The sequence below is a fragment of the Drosophila bipectinata genome, chromosome 2L (assembly GCF_030179905.1).
Source record: "Drosophila bipectinata strain 14024-0381.07 chromosome 2L, DbipHiC1v2, whole genome shotgun sequence".
Classification (NCBI taxonomy): domain Eukaryota; kingdom Metazoa; phylum Arthropoda; class Insecta; order Diptera; family Drosophilidae; genus Drosophila; species Drosophila bipectinata.
Window position 1 is genome coordinate 1,003,268 of NC_091736.1, and position 27,056 is coordinate 1,030,323.

General features: G+C 40.5%; 1 protein-coding gene across 11 annotated transcripts in view; it reads right to left on the bottom strand.

Annotated features, from left to right (window-relative positions):
• The window catches only part of Pde1c (Phosphodiesterase 1c), a 108,474-nt gene that overhangs the window by 38,962 nt on the left and 42,456 nt on the right, over positions 1-27,056 (bottom strand). For 5 of the 11 annotated variants that reach the window (XM_017249936.3, XM_017249935.3, XM_017249934.3 and 2 more), the window contains exons 1-2: positions 18,830-19,046; positions 1,592-2,350 (exon numbers count right to left, since the gene is read on the bottom strand). The exons of 4 other annotated variants lie outside the window; for them this stretch is intronic. In XM_017249936.3, coding sequence (XP_017105425.2) covers positions 1,592-2,096 — 505 coding nt within the window. In that variant the 5' untranslated portion in view covers positions 2,097-2,350; positions 18,830-19,046. Of the gene's footprint in view, positions 1-1,591; positions 2,351-18,829; positions 19,047-27,056 lie in introns of those variants that run through there. 2 more of the 11 variants (XM_017249941.3, XM_017249942.3) reach the window with 2 other exon arrangements.

Below are 27,056 nucleotides of genomic sequence, written 5' to 3' on the forward strand. Positions count from 1 at the left end.
GACCCACCCCAGGACATGGCCAGGACATGGCCCGGACATTCGAAGGCCCATCCTGACCTTGGGCTAAAGGAATAGGTATATATTCGGAGGGAAATGTTTAATTTTTGCTATTTATGTAAAAGGCATAAATAAGTAGAAAGTTAACAAAGGATTTGCGGAACAAAATTCTTAGAAAAAGTTTTGAAAATTAAATGTTTGTGGCAGAAAGCATTTAAACTTGATATGAGAATGGAATTAAGTAGAATAACTTTAAGGATTTCAAGGCTTTTGTAATCGAAACAATACCACATTCTTAGTCCGTTTCCCAGGAGAACTAGAATCTAGAAAAGCAATCCAAAGCATACGTGGTCCAATATTCATAGACAATCCATTTTTGAATTTTGTGAATTTCCCAGAGTACTCCATCAGAATTTGGCCAATTCATTTGTCTGCCAAATACAATTCATGAATTTTAGTCTCAAATGGACGGAGCCCATTCACATTTGGCTTACAAGGACTACGCCGGGCAGCTTATTGGCCAAAAACCAGTAGACTGACCAGTAGAGTAGCTCGGTAAACTCAGTTAAAAGCAGAAGGAAGCTTCGGAGGGGCATCTAAACAAAATACAAAACCTCTTTTTCTCTCTATGGAGGGAAAACAGTAAAGCCATCATGAATATTCTTCTAAACACACTCACATACACCAGTGGTTGGCCAACAGAAGGCGGCTATCAAGCTTGGCCAGAAGGGCTGCCACTCACATTCGACCAAAACCGAACTTTATTCACCTGGCCATAGACTTGGAAATTTTCCCATTTGTAGCCATCCATCGTTTCCTGTAAAATATGTGTACCCCTGGCGTATACGCAATTTGCTGGGAATCTAAGCATTGTTGTTGGCCGGGAGGGGGGGAGTTGGCCCGGAAATCTGCGTGGCATATGCAAGAATCATAAAAAGTTTCTCATAAATTTTTTACCTCAAACCCCGGTAGAGAGGACCGGTTGGCCAGGCCAACAGCAATCCTAAATGAATTGTTGCTACCCGGATGGGTAGCATTCGAAGAGCAGGAGTGATGAGCAAAAGGTCGCCAGCGGGGGCACGGGAGAGGTCTTAACTTTTATAATAGCCCAACTCGTTGGAAATTCAATTTCATTTTCAATTTAATGCTGCAACGAGCCACGAACGTACCTGCTCTAAAGAGAATTGCCCTCAATCCGCTTCTTTATGTGGCGCCCTTTTTATATTTTTTTGTTGCCATTTGAATTGACTTACCTGAAATGAAATGATAGAGAAACAAAGTTACACAAATATACAGGTATTATTTTATGCGTTGTGCTGACAAGAATGAGTTGCTCGAAATTAAAATGTGACCGGGGAAAGTGGAAGAGTTTTCAGTTCCCAGGGACGTTCAAATAAGCTGTCCAGGACCAGGCAAAAGCTGGTAACAAAAGCCACTAGCTCTCAAGGTGACTTTGGGGGGTCTTATTGTTTTAATTTTAATTAGGGTCTTAACAGTATAGCTTATTAATGTTTTTCCTTAAAACTTGTTTACCCTAGCATTATATCAATCTCACCATTTTGTCTGAAAAAGTTCCAAGCCCTTTACCACTTACCTATAACATAGGAGTACCCGTCCAGCGTCAGGACGCACTTGCGGGTGGTGGTGCCCCCCAGACCGCCGGTGCCCAGGACGCTGACGCCGATGCCGCCGCTGCCAGTGCCAGCCGCGCCGGACGGGTACCTGGAGCCGGATAGACGTGCTGCCGTCTTGCCAAAGCTGCTGGAGAATGCCACCGGACTGCCGGCCTCGCAGTTATTGAGACTTTCGCGACGCGGCTGTGGCTCGAGACCGACTCCGAACTCCTCCCGCCGGTTCTCAGACGAGACCAGACCGTCGCTGGAATGATCGCGCTTCTGATCGCGTTCCGCGTGACGCAACCGATTCCGGGGACATCTCGCCGCGGGAATGGCTATAGAGGAGGCGGGAGAAGATGCCGGGGCGGAGCTGGGAGTGGAAGCGGTACCCCTACCCGGCTGCTCTTCCTCGTCGTGGCCAATTTTCAACGTTTGCGGTTTGTCGCGGCGCGTGGGCGGAGTCTCGTCCAAAGTGTCGCCCATTATTGTGTTTTTTTTTCAGCGAATTGCGATTTGGATCGGCACGCTCGTTATAAATCGGCGGTATTTTATTTATATCTCGAAATGCATTTTACGAAACCGTGGGAAACTCGTTTGCCTTGATGTCGAAGTACGCCAGATGAATTTGTATTTTAATTGATATTTTATTATATATTTCTATGCATTTTTATTCACAATGGAAATTCACTTTCAATAAATGGATTTTTACGATGTCTTTTGCGTTCAAACAAAAAAGACTTTAAAAAACAAATGAAAGTGAGATTGAATGTCACAGTTCTTCCAAAAAATCATATATATATTTAAATAAAAATAAATCGGTTTATGTTTTTATAAATTTTTATCACAATCGGATGGATATTTTTGATGACATTCTACTGGTTTATGGCTTTCTGAAGGCCTCTTTAATATGCAAAATATTTTTGTAATGCAAATTCCATATGTCTAGTGTATATGGACGTGGCTTTAATTGCATTTTTTGTTCATTCTGCTGTCAATTATTTGGTTCCCTGTCTATTGCCTGTCCACTCTGCTCCAGCTCATTCTGACTGACATTGTTTGCCGTCATTTGATTCCGATTTTTATCGCCACTGGCACGGATACCAGCCCGGGATTTCTTTTTCATTTTTGCATATATGTCATAACGCTCGGCCATTCATCAGAAATCCGTCAATGCCAAATGGCTTTCCCTGTACTCCCCTTTATTACGATTGTTGTTTGTACAAATAGAAACATATAGCTCGTGAAACGATTTGTTTTATAGCATTACCAATGTCAACGCCTGAAGTTTTGTTCAGTTTTTATAGCCCACCGTGTGTGGTCTATCTGAATGTGTATTTATAAATATATATATGTTTATACAAATTTCAAAATATATCCCTGACTTTGGATTGTCACGTTCAACGAATAAAGCTGAATAGCGACACTTTTAAGGCGTCATGCCTCGCCGGGGATTCGCCATTTTTTGGCACGTGGTCCCAAAGTTGGGCGATACGTGTTCCACCTCCTGGGGAAGGGTTCTCTACTCTGCTACTCGGCGAAAGGATTATTTGTTCAATGCGGGAAAGGAGCTTTAATCATCCTTAGCCACCTAATTAGAAAGCAAACAAACAGCGCTTTTGGGAGCTTCTTTAATTTAATGAAAGCGCCGAAATATGCAGAGTTGGCCATAATATATACCAGAGTGCCTGTTGTGAATTATGGCTGTTTTATATTGCCATTATGTTGTCTGGCTTTCATTAAAATAGTATCCGTCTGCGAGCATTGCATTATTGTGCAGACTCATTAAAAAAACCAGAAAGGAATACTAAGTTCGGGAGAGCCGAAGTTCATATACCCTTGCGGTTAAGATTGGATATTTATAAAAAATTATAACATTTTTTTTTTAAGTTGTTGGCGATATCTTCTCCAATTCTCATCCGATCCTCAATCGGAGTACCTTAAACGATTTCTGGATCGATTCTCCACCATTCTGCATCAAAATCCCGAGACAAAATATTTTTTAGATTTTTTGTCCATTTTTCGTGGGGGTCCCTTGAAAATGGCGTTTTCACTATATGGCCCACAATAATGGCGATATCTTCTCCAATTCACATCCGATCCTCAAGCGGAATACCTTAAACGATTTCTGTATCGATTCTCCACCATCCTGCATCAAAATCCCGAGACAAAATATTTTTTAGATTTTTTGTCCATTTTTCGTGAGGGGTCCCTTGAAAATGGGGTTTTCCCCTATATGGCCCACAGTGATGGGGATATCTTCTCTAATTCTCATCCGATCTTCAAGCGGAGTACCTTAAACGATTTCTGGATCGATTCTCCACCATTCTGCATCAAAACCCCGAGACAAAATATTTTTTAGATTTTTTGTCCATTTTTCGTGAGGGGTCCCTTGAAAATGGGGTTTTTACTATATGGCCCACAGTAATGGCGATATCTTCTCCAATTCTCATCCGATCCTCAAGCGGAGTACCTTAAACGATTTCTGGATCGATTCTCCACCATCCTGCATCAAAATCCCGAGACAAAATATTTTTTAGATTTTTTGTCCATTTTTCGTGAGGGGTCTCTTGAAAATGGGGTTTTTACTATATGGCCCACAGTAATGGCGATATATTCTTCAATTCTCATCCGATCCTCAAGCGGAGTACCTTAAACGATTTCTGGATCGATTCTCCACCATCCTGCATCAAAATCCCGAGACAAAATATTTTTTAGATTTTTTGTCCATTTTTCGTGAGGGGTCTCTTGAAAATGGGGTTTTTACTATATGGCCCACAGTAATGGCGATATCTTCTTCAATTCTCATCCGATCCTCAAGCGGAGCACCTTAAACGATTTCTGGATTGATTCTCCACCATTCTGCATCAAAATCCCGAGACAAAATATTTTTTAGATTTTTTGTCCATTTTTCGTGAGGGGTCCCTTGAAAATGGGGTTTTCCCCCATATGGCCCACAGTGATGGCGATATCTTCTTCAATTCTCATCCGATCCTCAAGCGGAGTACCTTAAACGATTTCTGGATCGATTCTCCACCATTCTGCATCAAAATCCCGAGACAAAATATTTTTTAGATTTTTTGTCCATTTTTCGTGAGGGGTGCTTTGAAAATGGGGTTTTCCCCTATATGGCCCACAGTGATGGGGATATCTTCTCTAATTCTCATCCGATCTTCAAGCGGAGTACCTTAAACGATTTCTGGATCGATTCTCCACCATTCTGCATCAAAACCCCGAGACAAAATATTTTTTAGATTTTTTGTCCATTTTTCGTGAGGGGTCCCTTGAAAATGGGGTTTTTACTATATGGCCCACAGTAATGGCGATATATTCTTCAATTCTCATCCGATCCTCAAGCGGAGTACCTTAAACGATTTCTGGATCGATTCTCCACCATCCTGCATCAAAATCCCGAGACAAAATATTTTTTAGATTTTTTGTCCATTTTTCGTGAGGGGTCTCTTGAAAATGGGGTTTTTACTATATGGCCCACAGTAATGGCGATATCTTCTTCAATTCTCATCCGATCCTCAAGCGGAGCACCTTAAACGATTTCTGGATTGATTCTCCACCATTCTGCATCAAAATCCCGAGACAAAATATTTTTTAGATTTTTTGTCCATTTTTCGTGAGGGGTCCCTTGAAAATGGGGTTTTCCCCTATATGGCCCACAGTGATGGCGATATCTTCTCCAATTCTCATCCGATTCTCAAGCGGAGTACCTTAAACGATTTCTGGATCGATTCTCCACCATTCTGCATCAAAACCCCGAGACAAAATATTTTTTAGATTTTTTGTCCATTTTTCGTGAGGGGTCCCTTGAAAATGGGGTTTTTCCCTATATGGCCCACAGTGATGGCGATATCTTCTCCAATTCTCACCCGATTCTCAAGCGGAGTACCTTAAACGATTTCTGGATCGATTCTCCACCATTCTGCATCAAAACCCCGAGACAAAATATTTTTTAGATTTTTTGTCCATTTTTCGTGAGGGGTCCCTTGAAAATGGGGTTTTCCCCTATATGGCCCACAGTGATGGGGATATCTTCTTCAATTCTCATCCGATCCTCAAGCGGAGTACCTTAAACGATTTCTGGATCGATTCTCCACCATTCTGCATCAAAATCCCGAGACAAAATATTTTTTAGATTTTTTGTCCATTTTTCGTGAGGGGTCCCTTGAAGGGGTTTTCCCCTATATGGCCCACAGTGATGGGGATATCTTCTTCAATTCTCACCCGATTCTCAAGCGGAGTACCTTAAACGATTTCTGGATCGATTCTCCACCATTCTGCATCAAAACCCCGAGACAAAACATTTTTTAGATTTTTTGTTCATTTTTCGTGATGGGATCCCTTGAAAATAAGGGTTCCCTTATATTCGACCATAATTATGGGATATTTCGACCATAATTGTAATACCTTCTGCATGGGTATATTAAAGCATACCTTAAACAAACAAAGCAAAAATCGCAAAACCAAACCGGGAGATTGTTTTCTCTTATTCAACTTTAACCCAGAAGAGGTAAACAGATGAATTCCAAATGATAATCATAAAATTTTAATTAAGCTTTTATGTACATACTCTATATATGTATGGTACATAATACTTGATGCCCTTTGCCCTTCGTTGTTGTGCGTTTTGTGGCCAGGGTTATTGTTTTTTGTCTTCCTCTGGGTTGTCCACTCGATGATATTACCGTCGAGTGGCGCAAAATCGAGAGGAAAATGTCAGAAGCAGCTGACAAAGCTTATATAATCTCCCAGGCTTTTGCTTTTGAGGCTTTAAGTTCGTGGAGCCCATTTCGGGCTCTGAAATGGAATATTGCGCATACGCCGTGTTTATCAGCCTGCCTAATGAGGTATCAATAACGCCGCCTTTACGACTCAATTAACGAAAGATATTTGGATGAAATCAATGCCGCAATTCGGCCAAAAGCAACACATATTCATATAGATTATGACGGGGTAGGGACCATTTTGCGTTTGTGGCATCATAAATCGCCAAATTGTCCATATCTTTGCGGTCAGAGCGGGTAGATAACCCTCGGCCGTATAAAGAGAGTTCAGGGAACTCCTTTTATGACATAAATTTTAAAAAAATTTGTATGCATCGAACGTTGTGGGGGGTCGTATCCATGGGAGACGATTCTGCGGTCATTTATCTATGGCCACCCAGCCCACATATGTTATTGGTTTTTTGGGCGAAAAGTTTACCGACCCGCATAAATAATGCTGCTTATTATAGTCGCCTTTTGTGGTTTTCGCCTGACTATCGCCATTTATCAGTATATCTGCTTACAAAAGTCACAAAACCGTCGAAAAGTTTCAATGAACTCTTCAGTCAGTTAGTCAGTCAGACTGTTGTTGGCCAGCATCATAAACGCGGCCAATTCCTTGCTGTTATCCCGTCTCTTGGTCTCATTGATCTGACAGATGAAAGCAAGACGAGGCTCAAACACATCAACCCGGACAGATACTCCGAGGAAAGTCAATTATTTAATTAAAAGCTGTCACTTGCCACTGCTCAATGTAGCTGTTAATGTGGGCGTTGAAGCCTTGTCACCACACACGAGGGCAATGTTTGATGGTTTGGGATCTAGGGGTCTCCGATCTGGGGTCTGAGGGTCGGGAACTTCGGCAAACAACAGGAGAATAATAAAAGTGAAGTGACATCCTCATCACACAGGCATATAATTAAAAGCGCATACACAAGTGGTTTTCCGGAAAAACGAATACATAGGTTGAGTAGAGAAACGCAAGTCAAAGTCAGATATAAAATAAAGATTTAATATTCGTATTAAATTTCAGTCATAGATATGGCTCAATGATGAAGAAGACTTATAGAATATATATCAGTTAAATATATGAATAAATGCCACGTAGTTTATTGGTTGAATGGTTGCTCTATCTGAGAACAATTTCTTAGATTCTAGGTTTCCCATTTATAGATCTCTTTGATTAGACTATGAAAGTTTTAATAATTAATAAACACCACTCGTATATTGTGATGTGTTTCGTGTTTTCTCTATAAATAATGGATACAATTTTAAAAACTCTATTAAAAATATTTGACTTCATTTTCTCCATGTGTAATTATATTAAACTCAGCTGCATTGTCGCCTTTTCCCTTCCTATATACTTAGTGTATCCCCCTAACACCGAGCAGCCATCTTTACGGTTTCCCCCCCCATTTTAATTGTTGTAATTTGGAGTTGTTGTTGTGGCTGTAGCAGACTCTTGACATGACCCGTTGATGTTACCCGGTTGGTGTAATGTTCCTTGTTGTTATTGTGGAGGCGCCAGTGTGACGCCGTTGCGGGTACGTCTCGAGTCTCGGGTAAATAAAAGATGAATTAAAGAGCGATAGTTCGCAGGACGAACGAGGAAAAAAGGATGTCGACCGGGCTGACAGGACGGACAAGTGGGGACGTGCACCCGTTAATCACACACCACATTCCGGGCCGGATCGATGCGGGTTGCAATAAAAAAGCAGAAGGAATTGCATGTAATTGGAGGGGAGCCTCCAAAAACAAACTGTGGAACGTCAAGAGGAAGTGTGCAATAAATTTTGCCAACTGCCGGGAAAAAGACGACACTTCGTAGTGGTACTGGTGGCAGCGAATGACAGGGTCGGATTCCTCGAGTCGGCTCATTAGCATTCTGGGTCAAAACGGAGGACCTCGCGGCCATATGAGGCTCGAAGCCCGAGGCCCGAGACACGAAAAAGAAATAGGAAGCCAGACTGGCTGACTTGACTTTGTCCATCGCCCCATCATCATCATGATTAGCTTGGGAAAACCACATCATCATCATTAGCATTTCCATTGCAAATTGTTTCTGCTTTTTTCGTTATTTATACACAGGACTCCCAGCTGTGGGTTAAATGCAGTTCCTGCCACAAAGTCCCCATTTACATAGAAGGACGACGAGTGCCAGAGACGAGGCAAACAAATGAGAAAAGTCGCATTATTAATTTGCCGCACCGCACGACCATAAATAAGGATGTCTGTCTTCGGTTCGTACTCCTTCCCTCTAGCTCTGCTTCTCGCGCTTTTTGCACATATATAAAATTCAAAGGACCTCCGCCGCATCCTTGTCCATATGTTCCGGTTTTGCGGCTCGGTTTTTCTGCCGGCACTCTACGCAATTTTCCTTAGCAATTTATTACTATTTTGACTTGTAGATGCTTGTGGGCCAGTGTGTGTTTTCCTGTTTGTTTGTATCTGCGGCTTAAGCCGTCCTCCTCAAGGGGTAGGAGAGAAAGGACCCCCTTTCTTGGCCTTGCGACAATTTGTAAAGCAGGCAATTATCCTTATTAGCTGCTTATTTATAGCCATGTTTGTTTACTCGTTGGGCCCCACTGACGTATAAACAATGCGAAAACGATAATAGGGGAGTTGGCAGTTCGGGATAAAATAATTGCCACAGATTGCCAATCAACCAGGCTAAAATTCATGCAACAGTTGGCCCAGAGCCTGGACATGGAATCGGTTATTCAAGAGCCATTAAAGTTTAATAAGCGATGGGATATTGATGCCTTGCTCTGAAAGTTTCGTGCGAACTACTACCAGGATCTGATTAAATTACTAGAGAACTTTTCTGAATAATTAATGCGGAGTGTCAGGACATATCTTAAGCAACCCTTTAAAGCTCAACTCTGGGCTCTGCGCCTCTTAAATTAATGTATAATGAGTTGGGGGCACCTTGTCTGTGTGGAAAGCACTTCGGGCAACTTTTTGAACATAAAGAACATTGTCAAATCAGCGACATTTTTATTGCTACCCAGAGTCGGTGAGTAAGGACCTCCCTCGCACATCATGTATGGAAATTTCAGCAGTATATGTGGTGTGTATGGTGTGCCTGTGTGTGGGTCTGGTATGCGTGTGCTCGCTTACATGCTGATGATGTCGTTATTAAACGCATAAATAAATTGTCAAAAAATATGTGAGTCGGAAGGCGGGACGGCCCAAGGAAACTGAGTGCTGAAAGGCGGAAAAGACTTCGAGAAAGAGGAGCAACTTTCAGATGCGTTTATTGTGCTTACATTTTGGCTTTGCTTTATGTACTCGACAGGGCGACAAATAGAATTCTTCTCGGGTACACAAAAAACTTATTTCTGGAGGCCCTGTTTTCTCCTCTTCACTTCGGAGAGTTTTCCTTTTCTTTTTTTGGGTGTCTTGGATACTTTTTCACACTGTGTTGACTTTGTCAATGTTTTATGGTTTTATTCCTGTTTGGCTGCAGACAATTGTCAATTAAATGGAAGGTTGGGAAGTGCCTGCCCTCGGGCCTGAGGAACGAGAAAGCCACAAAGGAACCTCAGAACGCAATGCACAAAGTTATCCTGGGGTGGCAATATGCCGTGTATTTATTATTTATGACATACGCAGTGCAGACCGAGGGGCCTAGAGATCTTCAAGGACAAAAGGGTTGTACTGTTTGCCGAGGGATTGTCTGAGTCCGTGGGGTAAAAGTTTAAGGTGCAATAAATTTTACATATTCTTTCATAAATTTCTCCTGCTTTTTGTAAGAAGTTAAGAGATATTACCCACTAAGGAGTATAACCTTAAAAACCTTCCTTGAAAATTAAATTAAATTTATAATAATTTAAAAAGAAAGCTCTCTGTGTGATGCAACGTATTATACTATCTAACACCAGTCCATCGGCCAGCTTTTAAAATCATTAATGTGGCTTCATTTGCATATGGTTCCTGCCCCGTCCACCGCACCCTCCGTCTCTAACCTATCGTTGCAGTATCTGCCACGCTGCAGTTGGTGATTAGTCGTCGTCCAACGTCTATCAACAGTTTACCCTAATGCCCGAGCAACATGCAACACTAGAACTGACCTCATTCTGTTTACATTTGCAGCTGTTGCTGTGACGGTGGTTGTACTGCCTCGCTGCCACACTGCCACTCTTGCCACCCAGCCAGCGTTGATTGTCTGGAAGTTTTGTGTTCGGTTCTTGTGCAACTCATTGAATTCGAGTGGGTGGTGGGCGGTTGGGGGTAGTTGGGGCACAAAAACAAATCAAGGCGGCGGCGTCATTGTTGCACGTCCTCTGTTGGAGTGAAAAGTTTTTGCAACAGCTTTGCATAATGCCTCGCCTCCGTTCCTCTGTTGGCCACAATTGTTGCCTGGGCCGTTAAATGCAAACACTTCATTTGGCCATCCGAAAAGATGGGGTAAGCGGGAGCTTTCGATTAGTGCCAGAATGGGGAACCAACTTTGGCCAGGACTCGGACCAGGACCCACCAACAAAGTCAGTTAACTGCTTTGGCCGTAAAACTTGTTCCGTCTCTCTATATAGTTGAGTGCCTCGAATTCTTGGCCAAAAGTTACTTGTATGGGAAATTTGTAGCACTCAAGCGGGAAATGGTAAGAGCTGGAATTGGAATGGATTTTTGTGGATTTGCGAACATCAAGTTGGATTTTATGCCTGACCGGTTATTACGAAAATTGGCTTTCAAGTTGGCAAGTTGGATAAGATTTAAAAAATTCCTAGAAAGTCAAATAAATATTATTTTTTGAGACTTCAAAAGATCTGTTTTTGAACTGTTTAGAAGTGGCACTAAAATTGTCTTACATCATATCCCCCAAAAAGTCATATATGGCAGGAAGCCTACACTCCTTTTACCCCCTGGCCTCGTGCCTTCATCCACCTGCCTTCTGCCTCTAGAAGCCTCCTGCCACTTGCCCCTTCTTTCGCCTCCTAAGCACTTGTGTGTATTTGTGCAATTTTCGTTTTGATGTTTGCTTATTTGTATTTGCCACACACACAGCACACAAAGTTGTGACTTTTTGGGCAAATAAACAAGCCCATCCACTTGCCACATGCCCATCCAGTTCGGCCGACACTCTGCGAATGATTTGGCGAATCACTTTGGAGAGCTCTGCTCCACTCTGGAGGAGGCCTGCTCCTTTTTCGAAATGATGCGCCATTTCTCAAATCTTTTTGGCCCCAAAAACAGCAACAACAATATTCTCACATGTAATGGTGTGAAATTCAAAATGGCGCCCGGAGGTTTTGGCCTTTTGGCCATTGTCATTTATCAAGTTTATTAGCGAACCACCCCCCTCCCACCCGAAATTGCCGGGGAGATTGTTAGAAAAACGTCTATTCATTTGTTAAGGTATTCAAGCAATTAAATGCGATTTATGAGGTCGTATGCTATACAATTTTGGGGAGAGCTGGGTGACTGAACAAACATTAGTGACATCATCAAATGCATACTCAAGTGCTGTCATAAATTTGTGTATATTCGGATGATGCAATATCAGGGATATGGGAAATATAAATGAAATACTTGAGAAACGCTAGAATGAGTTGGCAAAGAAAACAAAAAGTTAAAGAAATGCCACCTGAGTACAGCAGGATACACAAGATAAGCAGCAATTAAAGCTGTCATTTCTGAAAATTCAAAAAATAAGAGGATTTTCCAAAGCAAAGAACCCGAAAATGCTTCTATCTCTCCTTAGCAGACAGACAGAATACACTATTGTAATAATAATTATGTATATCCCAGTAGAAATTCCATTTGTCTTCGGTGCCTTCTTTTTGGTAAATTCTTGCAACAAACTTTTCCTAAGCCCTGGAAAGTATGCAACATTTTCGCACAGCTTTTTGGCTTTCGAGAATGTGCAAGGGAACAGCGCAAAAGCAACTTCCAAATGCCAGAAACTACAAACTACGAGCACAAACAATTTGGTAGCTCAACCCAGATTTAAACCCTTTATTCGAACCCCACAACTTCCGGCCTCCGGGGCAGTTTGCTTTTGACGCTTTTGGCATGTTTATCGCATCGCTCGAGTCTCGATCCGACCCCGAGCCCGAGCCCAGTTGAAATGGCCCAATTGGCCGTGGGCCAACAAAAGCTGGGCCCCAACTTTCTTCTTCGCTTCCTCAGCCCCAGCCACTTTCAAATGCTTTGTCAGCATTAATTAAAAGCAAATTACACTTGTTTTTTGTTTTTTCTTCGCGACTGAAAAGAGAGAAAATAACTTTTGGCTGCAGCATCATTAAAAACTTCTTAGGGCTCGCTTTTATCCGAGAGTTTGGCGTCACATTTCATGAATCAACAACTTGATTAGCAATTCTAATATAAAAAGACGTCTTCCTGCCGATTTCCACCTGCCGTTATTCCCAGGACAACAGATGGCCCGAGCAACCAAAGCAACCGAAGTTTTCCTAATTAAAGTGGCTTTCCAAATAAACCGCAAATGAAAGTCGCCGGAAAAAAATGAAAAATACTTTGCCAAAAAAAAAAATGTCAGAAAATTGTCAATGAAGAAACAACAAAGAGACAGTAGAAACCCGCGCAACTGTCAGGCCAAACCAAAATTTAAATATATTTACCCGAAAAAAAAATGAGAAAAAAAGGACATTTTGCAGGCCCCCTTTTTTTCTGGTTTTTCCGGTACAAAGTGTCTGCGTTGTGTTCTGCGGCTCCTGCGGCTGGCAGGCAACCAACTCACGCACACTCGCACACCCGGCGAACTCACACCGACACACAATGGGGCATAGTTCTAGGCGCGCTGAAATGTGAAACCATTTCTTTTGGCTTCCATTCCAAATATATATATACACAAACAACACGAACAACAAAGGGAAAGGCCATGAATGCGAATGTGTGCCTCAAACCACACAAAATGTACCAAATTGTCAGCAGAAAGCAAAAACTTTTCAAATTCAGTGTTCGCAGAGTATCCAACATCAGCTCTCATTTGTTTCCCATTTTAAAGTTGTGATTTTCGGTTGTGTAGCAGAGCCAGTGGTTTCTGATTCCTTTATTTTGTTTATACTTGTTATCCTTACTGCCTGACTGCCACTGATTGCCAAACTAAAGTTATCCAAAATGTTTTGGGTTTTGTCGGCAAAGTCATCTTGTGGCCTTTTGATGTATATTCATCATAAATTAAGCATACGCCGTGTGGTCTTACGGCTAATTGGCGATGCATGCAAATGAGGAGAGTTCCTCAGAGATTATTCATGCGACATGTTTGTCCTCAAAATGAATGATAGTTATCTGAGTGAGGAAATATTAATTTTATGCCAAAGTTATTGTTAAAGGTTTGTCTTGAATTCCTAAAGCTTTCGAGCAACGTTTTGAAAATGGAAGCTTCCTTTCTTTGTTCTTTTTGTTTAAAGAGCTCTCACACTTAACGAGGCTTGGTTCCTGTCACCTACTCCTCTTCACTGGCATAATTAGGCTGTCCGGGCATAAATTCATTAGACCATTAAGTGCAAGCCATCAAACGGCCGCAGCGGTGAGCGGTGTCCTGATGGATCGAAAAATCGTTGCATACGGCTAGGCGCTGGCAGGCGGCGATTGGCACGTGTCCTTGTGTGCTCAGCGTCGCCAGGACCATTAAGCCAACGCCTCTGCGGATCGAATTTCAGTGCAAGACCGCGCTGCGAAGTATGCTACGATGGCAGCAATGCCAACGGAATAACTTCATCAATTCCGTCAATATTCCATTATCGTTCAGACCAAGTGGGATGTTTTCGCAACACACACGCGGGGGCAAGTGTGGCGGTGTGTGGGTTGATTTTATTAGGCCGCCCAGCAATTGTTTGCTTAAAAGTTTTTCACACAAACGCTGTCTGCTCGTTGGCTTTTGATTTTGTTCGTTTTTTTCTGGCTTTTTGTTCTCTCTGGCCAAGCACGTCCTTGCCTTGTCGTTGTCCCCAAAGATTTTGCACGTTTGCTATTCGGACATTTCTTGCGATTATTGATTAGATAAGAACACACACAAACCAACCCACAACCAGTAACAAAAAAAAAGAAAAATAGATGTCGAGGGAAAAAAACAAAAGAAGCGTAAAGCCGCCGTCGTAAAAGCTTAAATAAAAAAAGAAGCAAACTTGACGGCACTTAAGTCACTTAACTTGGCCAATGGGAGCGACTGTGTTACTGGCTTTTATCTAACCGATAAGTCGGGGGAGTGGGTGAGAATTAGACAATGCCAGTGCCCTATTTATTGAGCCAGGGAGTAGACATTCATGATTAGCTAAGCATATTTAAGTTAGTAGTTGATTTTATTTTAAATTCAAATCATTTTTTCTTTATTTATGAAGCAAGTAAAAAGAGTCCCCTTTGTCAAAGTTTTCTTTTAAAAACCGCTCTACAATAAGATACCGTCAATGTCAGGCAGCATAAATGATTTTTATGCGATGTCTGATTCGGCTGACACCTGCCCAACAATTTCAAACTTTCTGTCAGTCAATCAAAAGGCTCCAAAATGGCGTTTAATTTTTATAGCAGACGCTTTTCCGCCTCACTTATCACTAAACCAAAAATGTAAAAAAAAACCAAAACAAAAGCGCCAAAAACAATACCAAACAATGTGGGAGAAAAACAGAAAACAAAAGACTCGGCATTTCCACGCCGCCAAGCAAAACACTAAACACTGAAAATACAAAAAGAAAAGCTGAAAACCGAAGCAAGCGGAGGAAAAGCGACAGAATGAAAAGCCCCGTGCATTAAGAGTTACCATCACTGTAGAATTTTAGAAAAAAATCTATATTATTGCATGTATCTTTCTTCAAGCATATATCTTTGACTCGTGTGGAAAAAATGTATAAAAATATGCGAGGAAAACATATGAATGTTTAAAGTTCAGGACGTATAAAATTGCAATATAGATATACTGATTAGTTTTTCTCGAAAGCGCTTTATTTTAAGCTTCTTTAGTGCTATAACCCCTTGAAGATTTTTTGGACCAAACTTTCGGTGAGCTCTTCCCCATTTTTCAGCATGTTTTTTTTAATTTTCTAAGGTCACTTGCTGACATCTAAATTTATCTATAAACAAGAGCAACAAATCGGTTTGTTTGTTTTTATTTTGCTTCATTATGTATATTTGGATGTGGTTTGGTTCGTTTGAAAACGAAAACACTGTGACGGGCTAATTGAATGAATCTGAACAATTTACACGTCTTTAGCCAAATGCGTATACGCGATTTTTGTTTTCAATTTTTGAATGATTAAAATTTCCGTTTATTCCGGTGGGGTCTGTGGTCTGGTCTGGTCAAGGTCTGTCAGTTTAATTAGCACTATCTGCGGATCATTTGCGCCATAGTTAATGACACTCGATTGTCCAGATTAAATCGTATTCGTAATTCGTAATTAACACCCAAAGGGCATCGTTAACATCATTTAAGACAGACAGCATCCCGAAAGGCGCACAGTGAGTGGTCTTCTTCCCCTTACAATTTCCCCCCTTAACGATTTAAACTCGTTTTTGGCCCAAAGCCCTACACTTGTGATCATCTTGAGAGGAATGTGAAGATGCTGCAACGATGACACAAGGAACTTGGTCAGAAAAAAAGGGAAATCAAGAGCAGACATGGGCAATGGAATACCCTTTAATAATAAAATTGATTAATATGAGTCTAGTTTTTAAATATTAAAATAATGTTTATGAGTTTGTTTTTGTATTTTGCTACGCAACCAAAAGGACTGCATATACTTTTAATATTTTTGTAAACAATCAAACACTGTTTATAAATATTTAAAAAATGGCTTTGTTTTGTTAGCCACTCTAGAATAAACATAGGAAAGTTAATAAGAAAGTCCTTGTTTATTTTTTATTTTTTATAGATTTCAATAAGTATTAAAATCAAAGAAGCTATCAACCTCGTTGCACACACACTTTCCATTAAAGAATACAGAAATTGAAGAGTCAACCACAGCTGGCAGTAAAAAACATAAATGCCTTTAATTAAATTGCCTGTCTCGCTGTCCTGAATGGCCCGAATGGACCTCCTTCTCCTCTGGCTTCTGCCATATGTATTCTTTCTTTTTTTTTGGCAACGTTGCGTGTTGGCCCGAAACGAGTTCGAGATGGGCAGTGAAAATTGATGGGCCGCTTCAATAACTTCGGCTCAGTCTTGTAACGTTTTGTATCTTTGTATCTGAAGCTGCGCGAAATTTAATGAGATTTTTGTCTTGCCCTTTTTTTGCGAACCGCACTTTTTGAATCATATTTTTTTTATATTAATTTTGTTCGATCTTTTTTATTTTTGAATGTAGGTCAAACATTTTTGGCATTTCTCGAGTGCCTGTCGAAGCTTAAAAGGGTAACCGAAACCGGGCAATGTACACGCGTTGTTCGAATTGCATTCCGATTATTTTCGTGTTTTATTTTTTTCGCAATTAGGCCTAGACGACTGATCTAGGCCTAGACGAATTGCGAGTGCACTACCTGGCTGTGGCTTTAATTGATCCCCTGGGCATGGGCGCAATTAGCCGGCCGACTGGCAAGCTGGCCCAAAGCAAACACTCGACCAGTTGTCCACTTGGAGGCACTTCAAGACACTCTCAAAGCTTGACGCGTTTGTCTGTCTGTCGCATCTCGTAGACTGGACCGGCATCTTGACCATGTCCAACAATAGTCCAAATTAGAAACAGAGACAGCGAACAACAACGTAGTCGTATCTGAAGCAACGACAGAAGCGTTATTCAGAAAGCGTTCTCTCATTGCAAATTTTTGCAAATGCAATGGCCGTAATTGCGCCCCTAGGAATGTGGTAGATGCTCATATATTTTATTTTCAGCGAAAAGTCATTTTCTTGAAATGATTAAAGATTCGAATAAGGCTATGTTTAGTTTCTTAGAATATTCTATATATCATTATAATGATGACTTGGTACAATAGTTTCCTCGACCACTGTGCCACTGCTGCGGGCAATTAACAATATCTATATACGATATTTCTTATTCATTTATTTTATTTGTCTAGTTTTGGCGGCGTGACGTAGGCAAAATGCTGAAAACGTGCTAGATACTTTTGTATCTCAGTATCGGCAAAGCGGCATGCGTATGCTGGCGATGTCTGGTGGTTGTTGTGTCTGTTTGTTGTTGATATTGCATCCGTTAGGTGTGTGTGGCTGAATGCAAACGATGTGAATTTTCGGACAACTATTTTGGACGCCGACTTCGACGTGAACGACGACGTCAGCGTCGACGCGTGCGTCCGGTGCGCAGTTGGCTTTGATCAAATATTATGGCCAAGTGGCCAAAAGCGGCCAGAGAGGGGGTGGTGGCGGCGAAAATAAAGTTTTTCAACTTTGTTTGCATTGAAGTACATATGTACACAGATGTATATATCTAGTAACGGCGGCCGCAGCCACAAACATGATGTGGCCACTATTTCTGAGATTTGTATAAACAATTTGCGTTGGAGCTTGGATGGCGCATTTTGCAACATTAACGTTTCATTTTTGATAATCTGCAGTCTCCGATCTCCGATTGCGATATTCGAAAATGATGTTACCCTTTACACGAGGCTTTATCATCAATTTCCAATTTAAAATTCTATCAAACGCTTCGCTTTTATTGCCATTTTAATGCTGGCTTATTGCTTTCATAATAATGTTTGAGCCACAGATTTTATGGGTCCCCGCGAAAGGAAGTAAAGTTTCCGATTCTGTCGACGTACAAATTATTCGATAAAAAAATACATAAATCCGAGGCACTCGGATCGGGGGGAGTGCGTGTGTGTGATAGATTATTGTATTTACTAGATTTTTATGATATCATAAACGAGGCCGAGTAGCATATTCGCGTGTAGAGTTCGATACGCGTTAATCATTTGTATAAATTTATTTATTTCTTTTAAGTGTTTTTTAATGGACTACCACGGATTTGTTGTATTTATTTATGCTAATATAATGACGTCAAATATGACAGCTTTTAATGCCTTCAGCCTCCACAAATCGCAGACGCCCGAGTTCAGTAGCACATTACTTGAAAAAAAAATTATAAATTAAATTAGCGACAATATTTTTTTGTGCCATTTTTCACACTTGATTTGGTACATTAATTCCGTCTGCAATATTCAATTTGTTGTTGTCCTTTCGGGTGTTTGTTTGTTTGAATAATTGCATTTGTCTGATTGCATTGAACATAAATCAGGTGAAATAACAGAAACAGAAACCGGGGTATATATTTATCTGATTATCTGATTTGTTGTCTCATTTTTGGGTGGGTGTGTGAAGGTGTAATAAACCGAGATAAAACAAAAAGTCAATTGCATAAATAGCAAAAAAAAAATATATAGACAAGGGCGTGTTAGCTTTTGATAATGATAAACGAAAAGTTCCACAAAAAACTAATTCATAAACAAAAAAAATTGGAACCATTGAGCGTAAAGACACTTGTTTTTGTTATGCACTCGAACTGATTTCATATTTATTTATGAATAATTAATTATTACAATTTATATACTGTATACACTCTGCACAAAAGTTAAATTCGTGTGGGAAATTTCGGATTTTTCCGATTTTTCTATTATCGTACGCGATAAGCCGGAAAACTGAAACGATGGTCGGTGATCAGGTGGAAAATACGCAATTGCGAATCCGAAACCGAAATCGAACGCGATAAGAAAAGTCTGCGGAAGCAGCAACAACGTCCGCACATGCTGCCTGCTGGGGATAAACTGGAACTGGATTTTTCGAAGTTGATAGCAGCAGCGAGAATCACAGAGACACCGAGATCCAAAACAGAGACACCACGCACACACCCTCACCCCTCACATAGATACTTTCGTGTATGCCTGTGTGTGTTTGTTTGTGTCTAACCCGTCCAACAGCAGCAACAGCAACAACACTGGGGAAAAGCTTTAAGGCCCCACGAAGAAATCTGCGCATGAAAATTTGCCAAAAACGAGAGAGAGCATGGGAGCCAGTTTGGGGCAAGAGCTTTCCATGAATTTCCCGCTATTATCTTACAGGAAAATTCGCAAAAGCTTGACTAGGCCAGGAAGCTTGTAGATGGCCAAAAGCTATTATAAAGTGTATAAAAGCTTGAAATATAAGGTAACAGGATTTTTAAATTTTAGATTTTGTTTATATTTGTGTGGATTCAGAACATAAAAGTATAAAAATAAAGGATAAAAGTTGTTAGTTAAATAAAAGTTTCATTTTAACATTTTCTGAATTATTAGGAAGATTTTCTTTTATTGATTGGAACTGATAGTTTTAGAATTTATGTTTTCTGGAGTTGATTTCTTTTCTATCATAATTATAAGAAATTTTGGATCCAAAGAAGTTTTCATTTAGTTCATACCTTAATAATATATGTTTAATCTCTTGATAAAAATTTCTGTTACTTTAAACTATTCCCTTTTTTCTTTCAATATTCTTATTATATTAATATGGTCTTTAATATATTATTTTATCCACTCAGAAAACATAAACCGAAATCCAAGAGATAAAATTCTATCTTCAAAATATTGAAGATATTTTGAAGACTAACACCTGGACCTGGACCTGGAAACTGGACTGGACTAACACCTAGAAATAATCAACGGAATTTCCCATTGTTTTTCCCTCTCAGTACGAAAGACTCTCTTCTCCCAAAGGCTTTTCTCTCGGAGAACGTTTCTTTTGCTTATATTCTTGTTGTTGTTTGCTGAGGTGGGCAAAGCCTTCAACAGGTTGCCACCCCAAGTGTTGTGGTTTGTGTTGTTTTTGTTCGTAGTGCCACACAGTGGGAGTGCTGCCCGGGAGTCAAAACAAAATGAAAAGCATTTTGAACAGGACGACCCTAAGGGCCAGGACACTCACATATAGACGCACACTCATACATACATAATCGTACAGATACTTCTGCAAAATGAACCCCAGAAGCACACACTCACGCTGGAGACTTTGAAGGGGCTCCCTTTTTTTGGGGTGCCACCGGAATAAAAAAAAATATTTCCCATGAAAATTTCTTGTTTCCCTTAAGTTGTACAAGTGTTTCCAACTTCCTTCCGATGCCTCCTACCCATTATCCTTTTACTTTCGACCGCCTTTGTTTAGCATATTATTTGCTTTTTGGGGCTGACTTACCAGGCATCAATAATAAACAAAGGATGCCGAGGAAGACTTTAAGTAGCAGAAGGTATAGCAGCGACTTACCTGAAACGAAACAGTTGAAAATCAGTTAGCAAAACAGTTATAATGCGAGTAGTACATAATTATGGCTAGAGCCATGTTATCTTGAATTTGAAATGCTATATTTGCTTGGGGGAGGGGCCTCCTGCTCATTAGCAAGACAAGATGATGTGATGTGGTATCCTATCCGCTGGCATCAGCGGTCAGGCTATCAGCATTAATTGAAGAAAACATGAGACGGCCCGAAGGAAAGGTAAGCTGAAGAGCTGGAGGGGGGCGTTGGGGAGGGGAATCGCGTGAATACATCTTATAATTAAAGCAGCATTGTTACATTCAGATTTAACATGAAATGCCACAAATGAAAGATTATGGGAGTCTTGACGTATGTAGGTCTTTGTTGGAATTAAAGAGCTTTGAATTAGAATAAGTATCTTAGAAGGATTTTTTCCATAAAAGTATGTTTTCTTAATCTTATTCACTTGCTTAACATCACACAAATTGCAAAAAAACAAAAATTACTCGATCTTTTTAAGGAAATAATGACCAGAAAACCTATTTGGCATACAAATTCATTCAGCCTTGGTTGTATTTCTTAGACATTTTCTACGCCATTGTATGACATTTTCTAAAATTTGTATGACTTTTTATTACGACTTGGTCATAAATCTTCAAAAATATTGTAATCCATATGCATTTCCGTAACTGATCAAGTGCATGACAAATTGCTTTACACACATCAACGGACGCTGTCAAAATTCTTTGGCATCTTTGGCCCAGAAATTTCATTTTCCAGTCATTGCATTTGAATGTGTGTTGCCGTGTGTGACGGCATTTGGCCAAATTGAATTTAAGTTCATGATTTCATCCATTAAATATTTTGGCTATGGGTGCTGTACGAACATACTTGCCAAACTCAATGTTTATGACTTTTGCTCGGCACAACTAAACGTAATTAAATTTCGGATATGTGCCGAGCTCCAAGCTGAGGGAAATGCAATTTACAGCTGTACAAATGTAAATATTGCTCATACGCAACGTTGGGCGTTTGGAATGCCATTGCAATTTCAGATGCTATTCGGGTTTCTGCAATGTCCAGTGCACTAACAATTAGGCAGAGGAGGCTATTAGCCAGAAACACACCAGACACAGAAGCACAGTGAGCTTGGTTAGGAACAATTATCCGAATGCTAATTGCCAAATGCCAGGAACAGGGCCAACTTGGCCAAAGTTATGTGTGGCCAGGAAACCGACTCTGATAAGCCAACAACCAAGTAAGGCAAAGGGAAACTTTTCCTACCTGAGTTTCTTTGATTAATTACTTTTCTTAAGGGCACTTTTTGATTTAAATGCGTAGTTGAAAATTCAACCTTAAGAATTGAATTTAAAAAGAGACTAAGCATCCACGTGACTTTAATCAAAAACTCACCTTTTGGATATTATCAATTAACCTCGACATAGGCTTATTATGTTTTCCTGATTAATTGTTTTATCTAATTCTGGTTTGATCAACTTTATCGATATTTTTTTAGCTTAGATCCGAGACGAGATCGGAGCCTTGTGTTCAGCTTAAGCGTCGCCAGACTTCTGCAGCTGCCCCCAGCCTCGTGTGGTGCATGCGGTGCGAGTGGTGCTAGTGGTGCATGTGATGCATGTTGCCAGTGGTGCATGTTGACCAGAGCTGGTTTGAGTCTTGCCCAAAACTGGACAGACTCTCGGCCTGGATCGGATCGTAGCCGATCCGATCTTGGCGCTTGCGTGCAAAGGCAAATAAGCTGCGGGCGCCACAGTTTGGAGCCAAGCACTTAATCACCGATATTAATAAATCAATAACTACATCAATAACGCATTCTAATTAAAATTAGAACTCAACAAGCGGCAAATGCTAGGTGCAAAAAATAAACACAAAATTCCCTCCCCTTGCTCTTTGGTGCGTTCAAATTTCACACAAATCAGCTTTAAATGTCAAAACGCATGTTGCACAAATGCGTCAAATGCCAAAAGCGGGCCACCGGCAATAAATCATCATGCGCAGATTTTCGAGTCTGGATATTTATTTTCCCCTTCAACCGCTCACCCCCAAGCTAGTGAGTTAAACGTCAAAAACCTGTTGACAGACATGAAAGCGATTTCTGGTTGCAATCGACCGATTTGTTGACTGCCCTACGGTCTTGTGGGGAATCTACTCATTCAGTTGCTAATTGAAATTAAAAAGGGCTTTTGCAAGGATTAACTTCCGGGACAAAATATTTGAGGTTCATTCTAAACTTTTCAAAAGTTGTAGTTTTTGAATTGGTATTTCAAAAATTTTTGGATTAAAATGAAACACCATTAAAATAAGTCTAAGTGGTTAAAATAGTCTTGCTTCCAATCAAATTAATTTTTTGTTTTAGTTGAGGAGCTAATGTAACTTTTATTAAATTTTATTAAATACATTTTTAATAAAGGACATAATGATATTGTTTATAAGCGCTACCCGACTATAAAGTCGAAATCACGGGAAAAATAATCTTAAAGAGGCTATGATTATTAAAATTGCAACGTTGAAACTGTTTTTAGAAACTGAAACTGAAACTTATATATAACATAATAAATAATCCTGCTAAATTATACCTGCTAAATTATACGGTTTTCACTCTTTGATTTACCTACAAAAACAAAAATCCACCCAAATAAAATGTTATTGCTAAATATCTAAAATTCCGGGCCGTTACTAAGCTGCCATAGCAGCCAACTTTATGTAGCGTATCCATAAACGAACAAATTTAATAAAAATTATATTTGCAAGTTTGGACAGCGGCAACAACGAACAAGCAACAACAAGAGACACTTTGTATTTCAGTTTTTGGTTGCATTAATTATCGCCTTGCCATGAAATATGCGCGCCACGCATGCGCAGAACCATGCGGCAAGTGTGGGGGGCATTCGGCGGCAGTTGGAGCTGTTTTTTCTCTCTTTCTTTTGGTCAAATAGGGGGGAGGTGGGGTGCGAGGAATGGATTGATCTGAAATCGTCGTTTATATGGCCATGCAGCGCGTGTTTTTGGCAGAGGGGCAGAGAAGCCAAAGCTGACCGCCGACCGCTTGACTGACTGACTGAGTGACTGTTTACTCGGGCGCCAATTAAATTTAATTCAATAACCCAACTGATCAGCGGGCGATACAAATTGTGGATCGCTGCAACTTTCGATGTTTTGCCTAATGAGTATGCGGCGGTACGTGGCTAGCAGTAAGCGGTAAACGGTACGGTTTTAAAATCTGTATCCCAGTCACCTGACACCCGGCGACCGCTGTGACGCTGTGGCGTTGCCATATCGCAAATCTGGCCATCGACCGATCTTTTGACAGCACTTGACAGCAGGTTAACGGTTTTTATAGGCCTCGATAGAGTCGATGGCGGGTTAAATACCGTTCAAATAGGTGCGCCCATTCCCAGTTAATGGCAGTGGGTGTGCTGTCTGGTCAGTAATGTGTGGTAACTATAATCTTAAATGGGAAAATGAAAACTTTAGCAAAAGCCAAACGAATTATAAAGGCTTATTCAATACACATATGTATATATGTACATCATTAATTTAGCTAAGAAAAATGAAGGGCATTCCTTAAAATGGATGTTTTTTTGGATGATTATTAAGTCTTAAAATCATAGTTTAGTTTAATGGCAAATAAAGATCACTTATAAACAGATAACTCATCATGATTTAAATTAGGCATAAGATTAAGAATAGGCATTAATCTTAAAATAATATAAAGTAAATGACTTTTTTTTCGATCCATTTTCAAAGTATATTTTGAAATATTTTATTTTATGTAAAAAATTAAACCATTTAAAAAAAAAACTGGACAATATTTATCCAAAAATGGGTAAGAAAATTTTTAATATAACTTTAAGGACATACTTTTCTTCCTTAGAAGCTTAAAACGTCTTATTTTAATTCTGACCAAGCTTTTATCAGTTAGTTAGCGCCATCTATTGGCCTTAAAAGTAGGCTGCAAGCAACCAAAAAAACAACCATTTAGCTTTCAGTTAAGCATATCGGGTGGTGAAAAGCTTTTGTTACCAAGATTAAGAGAGCTACTTGACGGAAAAGTGAAAAGCGTCAAGAGAGAACTTTCCCCAAGAGTCAACTCTCTTTTTTCAGGAAAAAGAGAGCCCCTCTGGCCACTTAATTTGATAAGGATAAGGCTTCCCCTAGCCCACCTCCCAAACATATTATAATCCTGCCATGAACAACAAAATCTCATCATCTAACCCGTCTTAATTGCAGTCATTATGCCAGTGCTGGCCAAAATTGATATTCTAATGTACATAAAATGCTTCAATTTTTTTTGGGGACTAAACGTGTATTAAGACACAAAAGCTAGTGGATAAGGATAGAGTCGCTGGGTGGAAGGACGGATAGTAAGTATATATAGTAAATCATAAACGGTTGGATGGTTCGGGCTTTTGACGCTGCCAAGTGCCAAGCGTCTGAGCCACATGACGACGAGTTTGTGGCCGTGTGGCATCATCATCCGCGCCCTGGCCCTAGCCCCGTGCCCCGTGCCACATGCCACCTGCCACCCCCTTGTTGTATTTCCTATCTCGTCTTTGCATTGCCATTGTGCAAATATTTGCATATTTAAGTTGTTGCGCTGGTGTTGTTGTTGCTGGTTTTGTACGAGGCTGCCGCAAAAAACTCATAAGCGCATTTTAGTGCCCTCCACATGTGTGTCCCTGTCCCTGTTCCTGCTCATGTGTATGTGTGTGTTTGAGTATCCCTGTTCTTGTTTGCCAGATCCTTGCACACAACACCCGCCATGTGTGCGCTTCCATCTTGCCGGTTTCTTGGATTCACTTCACGCTCCTTTGGCGAAGGTCAAGCGCTGGCATTACGAAGCCGACACCTAATCCTTTCGAGGGGCCGGGGTGCTTGATTGTTTAATTATGTCAGGTGCTAAAAATGCCATTATCGCTGGTTACACCGCAGCCCGACCGCCGACCCAAGATAAACACATTGTCGGCCCACGGTGCGTATGCTTAATGAATACATGGGCTGCATTTAAAGTAGCTTATATCAGTGCTGACGAAGGTTGTAACAAAGATTTATTAACTGAATGTTGTTTCTTAAATATTCTGCTTTGTAAAGGTAAAGTAAGAATCCTGAAAATGTGTGTTTGAATTTAAAAGCTAACTGAATAATAAAAGCCAAACTGCCATCTCTGGCATACAATGTCTTATTATTCTCCTCATTCCACTCCTGCTAACTTAATTAATTTAAATAGTGCCTGCGAGACAAGGGGGAGCAGCAAGGACCTGCCGTGGCTCCAGCTGCAATCTGTTCTACTTATTTTGTTGTCTGTTTTTCTCCGCCCGGTTGTTTTTTAATGCATTTTTAATGCACCAGACCCCAAAATCCGGCCAAATCGCTTCCCCTTCCATAACCCTTAAAGAGCTTTTCTTGCACACAGGTTAATGAAAGTTTTTGGCCAGGACACTGGATGGCTTTTAATCTTTGTTTAGGATTTTACCATCTACATAGCTGTGGGTATCCTATTGTCTAAGCTCTGCGGATCGGGTTCTAATGAGTTGCCTAATTGAGTACGTGTAATTACAACGGAAAGCGAGCCAGGAAAATAGGATTTTCCGAGGGTTTGGAGGACGGAGTCTTTAAGCCAAATGAGCTGCATTGTCTGAAGTATTGGCAGTGCTGGTGGCACTGTTGATTTCAATGGCGTATTGCAACAGTTGTTGCAACAGAACTGGTGACTCGTGTTGCGCTGCATTTTGATTCTGTCATTTTGTAGAAGCTGTGCGGGGCTTGTTATTTATTCCTTTCCTTGCAACTGCCAGAGAAATACCAAATCAAGACCAGAAGAAAAAGCAGAGAATAAAAGAAATTGAAAATGTAAGCAGAGGTAGTAATGGAGAGGAAGTTATGGCTACTCCAATACCCAGTGGTATATCCTTTTCAACAAGCATACCTTCTTTAAATTTAAGACTCTAAAAAATAATATAAATGAGGCATGTGTCCATGGAAATTAAAAATTACATAAATATTAATTCAAAGGAGCGAATGCCATGCCTGGCTAAGCGCAAAATAATTGCCAGGACATGGCACATGATAAATGGTTTTCACTTTTGCGATGAAAGGCTACGGCTATGGCTTGGTAAGTAAGTACTTTACTAAAAATAACTTAATAATTTGTAGGACATTCATTAAAAGTGACTTTGTAACTTCAATGCAAAGTTTATCATTCCTAACTTTTTACCTGTTCCTTGCAGACACCAACTCATTTCCAGGACCTCTCCATTCATAGCATTATGAAGGAAAATGCAAAAATGTGCGAGTCCTGCCTCCGACAGACAAATAGGCACAGCCCAGACACTCGTCCTGTATTCTATTCGGATTCATTTCGTTTCGCTTCATGCTGAATTAAATAAATTGCATGCAATATAATTTTAAGCGTCCTGTACATGAATGTCGAGTGGCGCACAAATGCAGATGTGTACCTACAAGTGATGAGCAGGGGCAGGAGCAAGGACACAGCCACTCGCATCAATCACATTTACAGTTCATTAATA